Genomic DNA, 6,000 nt, shown 5'->3' on the forward strand with positions numbered 1-6,000 from the left:
TGTGGGGATGAGCTCTTACTTAACCATAGCTTCAGGTTGACCATAGCCTGACCAATGTTGGCTGCAATGATGGTACCACGTAAAAGTTTCAGACGCAAAAAAAAGTGGCTATAGTCACCAAAAAAAGAGCAATGCTGCTCATGAAAAGATCAGTCTGAAATGTGGGGAATAATAAGAAAAAGGGCTGCTGAAAACAGGCTACTGTAGGCCTAATGCTGTTCCACTGCGATTACGCAGAAACCACAATTATTATACAGAGTGAGCTTCACCGTGTTCATCTATCGAAAGACCGTGTCTGGTCCCATTAAAAGACCGTATAGATTTAGGTATTTACATGAAGGTATGTGACTTTGAAGAAAAAGCGCGCAAATTGTAATATTCATCTTTGAAGAAACTAACCCATTTTCTGCTGTCTTGAAGTTGACACCGGATGCAATTAAGAAGGATGGAAGATACATGGTGAGCATTGTAATGGTAATCACAGTCCAGGCCACTCTGGGCTTGTTGAATACATTTTTGTAAGTGTGGGGCTTCATGACCTGAATGCACCTGTCCACCACAATCACAGCTATCAGCCAGTAGGTCGCATAGGTTGATAGGAAGTCAAATGCTGCCTCTGAAACATCCCTAGTCCAAAAGACAACAAAAGCGAAGCTTATTTCAAGAATAAATGTGCGTGTTATTCGATTTCAAACGTAAGAAATCCTCAGTATAATTTGTCTGCAACGTATGAAAGCTTCAGTATGATCGGATATGAAAAATTCGGAATCATCGGTTTTAAACGTAAAATTCTTTTGTATGTTCGGTTCAAACGTAGGAAAGCGTCGATTTTTTTCCATTCCAGCCTTTGAGTTTTTTGTTTATAATTGCTGGAACTCTTATGGTTCTGATCAGAGCCAATACAATTTCATTGAAGTGTCTGATCAGTCTGAGTCGGTACTGTCGGCTTTTGGTATAGCCAACAACCCTTGATCAAACAATTAACAAATAAACTTTAAATGAAAAAAAGTGGACAAATGTGTTTTTTTTATTTGTTCCGCCCCTCTTGAGGGGGGAGGAACTATATACTCAAATGGGTTTTTTTTGTTCAGACTATTTTGGCCGATCGATATAATAATCGTAGAGAGTTGTGAGTGGTACCATTAGAAATCCCGTCCAGCGTAGAATATGGAATTAAAAAGATTTTATCAATTTTCGCTTTTTATAGGGAGTTATCGAATTGTGAAATATTGTGAATTTTAGACGTATTTCAGCTGTTTTATTCAAATTTTGAACAAATTTTTTTCAATTTTGACCACATTTTCGTCAATTTTGCTAAAATATGTTAAAATTGTTAACTGTAGTGTTATAGATTTTATCTCTAAAGATAGAGGAGGATTGTGTTGTTAAATTGTTCGATCCGAGTTCATTGGCTAAAATTTATGCTAAATTTTCAAAATTCAGAGTTTTTTCGGCAAAATCGGGACTACATTTGCTTTCTAGACCACTTGCTTTAAATTTGATGAAAGTAGACACCTTAAAACTGCGGCCAGATTCTTCTTAAGCTCAAAAAAGAGCTAGTTGTACTCCTGCTGGCTTTAAGAGTCTTCTGGGTTTTTAATTTTGCCAATTTTTTTGCAAATTCAAACTCGATAATTATACAAAATGCATAATTGATTTTTGTCAAAGTGAAAAAATCTGTATATAATTGACCTATTTCGAAACCATTTCAACAATTGAGTGTTTTGTCATACGCGCAGCAATATTTGGTTTGATCTTGATCTCACTATGGATCCCTATGATAAAATTTTTTAGATTTTAATGGGGCGCGGCCTTTTCAAAAAATTTTCGCTCTGTAAACGTTTTTTTATGTAAATTACGGACAAGAAATTCAAATCAAGGCTCGATTAATAACAGATACTAGTTACAATAAACAAGACCCAACGAGATTACATTATGGTTTCAGAGTTAAGTTCATGGTTTTTTTGGCTATGAAAAATTGTTTTCGTAAGAATTTCAGGATTTCTTTCGTTTTGCTTGCATTTCTCATAGTTTTTGTAGCACAGTGACGTAGTGTCCCAAATCAAAGGTCCAGTTAGCTTTTGGAAAGTATATAAGAACCTAGACTTTATTTTGTTGGTGTTACCTAATGTCTGTTATGACTTCGAATATATTTGGTTTGAGAAAATATCGGATAATTTTTGAACTTTGCCACTACTTTATCTTTTTTCTCTCAACTTCGGGCGTAGTCTCATTAAAAACAGTCGATAATCAGTTTCCTGTGTGTTATAAACCGTTAACGGTTTTATATTCAACTAATGGTTTCTATATTTTGTACTACGCGTTTTGAGTTTTTCTTTTAATTTTGATCGTAATTGCATATTTTATTAGTTCATTTTGTTTCCTTGTCGGATTATCACAATATTGAACAGTCCATTTAAAGAAAGGCATTGTAGAGAAAATGTACAACGTTGGAAAAAGGCGTATCTGGATATGTTATTTGTTTTTGTTGAATAGTTTATGCTTTTTGGGCTGAGACAGTTATCTCGGAGAATTTTGTGGATTTATTTATTTTTCCCATTTTTGTCTTTTTTTCGTTGTTATGCACAAATATAGATCTTTATTGCTTCCCCATGACGTATAACTCAACCTAGTTAAAGATTTCAGTTTATAGTGGTTTGTTTTAATGGCTTTCAATTTAAACTAAATTGTTTTTTAATTCTGTCTGGTTTCTGCTTGTATTTTTGCCGCTATGTAACTCAATTTCAGTCATTAGAAGTCTCAATTACTTTTATTGATTCAAAATTTTTTTCTAGAGCTTGGTTATACGTTTTGACTGATTGCTTCCACCATTTAGGTTCATAAAAAGCTTCCGAGATTTCTATACTGTTCAAATTTTGGGTTTCTTTCGGTTGTCAAGTCTAAATAGTCTTGTCGTAAGGAAGACTCGTTAATGTTAAGACGAAGGTAAAATAATGATTTACAGTTCTTGCAGGTAACATCCGAGAAATTTTATTGCCTTGAACAGTGTCATGTCGTGAAATTGTTCGAAGTTTTGGCTTTCAAAAATTATTCTCATTAATAATAGGCCCAATTGGCTCACTGAGGTGATCGCTTTTTAAATCCATCGCTTTTTGTTGTAATCCGAACTCTGCTATGACTTTTGAAAATATTTGTTTTCAAACGTTAAATTGAGTTTTTGGGCTTCTTTTTTTAAAATTAGTTTTTCGGTCAATTTGTAGATCAGTCCCTGTAAACACAGGTTACTACCAATTTCCAATGAGCTATAAATTAATCTTTATAACGGTTTTAGCGTCAAACTTTTTGTTTCTCGGCTTTGTTACTACTGTTATTACGAGATTTCGTAAAATGTTAGATTTTTATATATTTGTAGATTTCAAAGGATTTTTGGTTTTTTTTTAAATTATAACAATAATCGTTGATCCCATTGACTTTAAAATTTAGCCCAATCGAACATTGGCTAAAGCCATGTCTCAGTTATTTCCTATGTAGATATAAATGAACAATTTAGTGGTTTGAGTTGATATCTATTGACATTAATAACTGTGAAATTAATTGTTTTCAAAAATGGAAAAGTATTTTTGAACTTTGCACCTATTTGCTCTTTTTTCCGACTTTTAACCAGTCGCATTGAGGACAGGTTTCATATTTTTTCTAATGAAAAATAGGTTAAAATGTTTTGTTTTGGTTTTTGTTTGATGCAAGTTTGATTTTGTTATGATTTTTGTTTATTATAGACGTCGAGTTTTGGTCGTAAATAATGTTTGTTGTTTGATTTATTGATTTATTGTTTGATTATTGTCCTTTCAATTAGTCCAATTATCAACAATTTTCATTGGCCCTCTAGCTTGGCATTATCGTATTTCATTGGCTGTTTATTCAACGATCTGTGTTTTTGAAAGTTTTCTATGTCATCATCATTTGATAGCCAATTAACACAAAAATGTGGATTAGCGGGGTCGGAACATTATGTGCGTACGCACATTACCGAGCCTCCTTGTCATTTAAAAATTGAAACTGTAACAAACAAGTTGAGCATTTGCTGACGAGTTCATTAAAAAAACATACCGACGGTTTGCTACGTCTAAAGCAGAAGAGCCGACATTATTCTGTGTTCGTCTTAGTTGAAATGATGACCAGTGAACAACAGAATGCGTGGCCGACAGATAATGGGCAAAAAATACACGTAACCTCACTGACGGGTCTTGAGCACAACGTTTTCCTTGGTTGTGTCCGTGTTGTATTCGCGCACGTCGAAAACGAAAAAAAAACTCATTGCTATATTTGAAAATCAGAGCCAACCAATTTGAACTGAGAAAACTTTCCGCCACAATTCTCAATATTGTCAGCAAAGACGAGGTCAACAACCGTAATCGTTGGATTATGGAGTAAGTGCCTACATCGAATCTGGTATTCAAATCCCAGGTAGTCCACAAGTCAACCCGAGCACTAAATTGACCAGTCCTACATCTTTATGCTAATATTGAGCTGTTAGATTGTTAGATACAGCCAAACAAGCATAAACGCGAAGTGGGTCTTTGTCTTGAACAATTAGAACGCGGTTATTGAGAGAATTAGAGTTGGAAATGAAATTAGATCCGAAAAAAAAATTTTTTACCTCGTACCAATTAGATCTACTGATGATATGTGTCAATCAAGATGGTTTTTGGTTTAATGAAAACAATTCTGTGTTTGACTTCAAAATTACGGCAACAATTAAAAATTGCGGCAAAATTGCCTACAATTTTTTACTAAATAGAAAGTGATTTTTGACATCAAAAATATCAGACAGAAAACTAGTAAAAGAGAATAAAAATCTTGTAGGCTAAATTTCGTTTACTGCGTTGAACATATAGTTCTTAATTGATGGATTAAGTTGCGGCAAAAATAACTGACAGATTCTTCAGAAAAAAAGCACAAAATCGGTAAATGTTTTTTATTATCAATTTTATGATAACTATTTAGTGTAAATTTATGATTAATAAGCTACACAACTGACCGCTAGTTTGCAAATCCTCACTCATTTAAAAATTCAATTTCTGGGAGATTGTGATTTTAAAATTTCTATATCTCTATGAATAGTTTTAATTTAATTATAGGTTTATTATTATTATAGGTTTACGCACCATTCAAAAACTCAAAATTGCTAAAAAAAATCAAAGATTAAAAAAAAGTTTTCAATTTTTTTACGATAATTAAACTCATGGGGTATTAGTTTAATTTCAAAAGGCAACTTGTTCCATTCATGAGAAACAGCAAAACTGAATGGTCATCGCCCAAACGCAGTTGGCATTAGGGATCTTCAATGTGTTTGCATATTGGTATATAATCACCTTATCATTTCGGAAAACTAATGCGCCAAGATACCCGGGAATTTTCCATGGATGGTGAACCAAACGGTGGCCGAAAAGTATAATTTTTTAGGGGACACGTTGTTTCATGGGTAGCCAATAAAACTGTTTGATATAATTTGCTGTTGGTGAAACAAGTGATAGTCCGAAAATGACACGAAATGCTTAGTTCGTTATACGCTGTCATTTCTGTATACTATCCACAGTTACTCCATAGTACAGCGAGCTGCAGTAATCTAGCCGAGAGAGAATCATTACGCAAACTAACTCGATTAACAACTTTCTGTCGACTGTATCTCTGATGAAATAAATTTCTTTGCAGAACAGGAAATAATAGTATCTACGACAGACAGAACTAAATAGAGAACTATTTGCCTTTAGTTCATATTTTTTTTTCCGTATATTTTTTTTCTTTATAATGAATACTTCTGATAACTCGCAAAAAAGTCTTGATGTTCTTCAGAAGTTTAAGAATCAAATAGTAGTAGGTATTCCACAAGTCTTTGTTTTTAAATTTCGCGGTAGAAAGGATTTGTTGGGATCATTTTTGGGCATACTGACTGAACACGATCTTTTGGTCTAACTCAGCTTGCCCAATTCATCTCAATTCCTTGCCATCTACAACAAAATGACACCTGCATATACAAAC

The 6,000-nt window shown here is 33.6% G+C and overlaps 1 protein-coding gene across 1 annotated transcript in view; it reads right to left on the minus strand.

The window, feature by feature from the left end:
* LOC142337139 (G-protein coupled receptor daf-37-like) overlaps positions 1 to 6,000 on the minus strand; it is a 37,351-nt gene that overhangs the window by 21,745 nt on the left and 9,606 nt on the right. Inside the window, exon 3 of the mRNA XM_075386243.1 lies at positions 400 to 616. Coding sequence (XP_075242358.1) covers positions 400 to 616 — 217 coding nt within the window. The remainder of the gene's footprint in view (positions 1 to 399; positions 617 to 6,000) is intronic.

Source organism: Convolutriloba macropyga, chromosome 3 (genome assembly GCF_964194025.1).
Source record: "Convolutriloba macropyga chromosome 3, txConMacr16.3, whole genome shotgun sequence".
Lineage (NCBI taxonomy): Eukaryota > Metazoa > Xenacoelomorpha > Acoela > Convolutidae > Convolutriloba > Convolutriloba macropyga.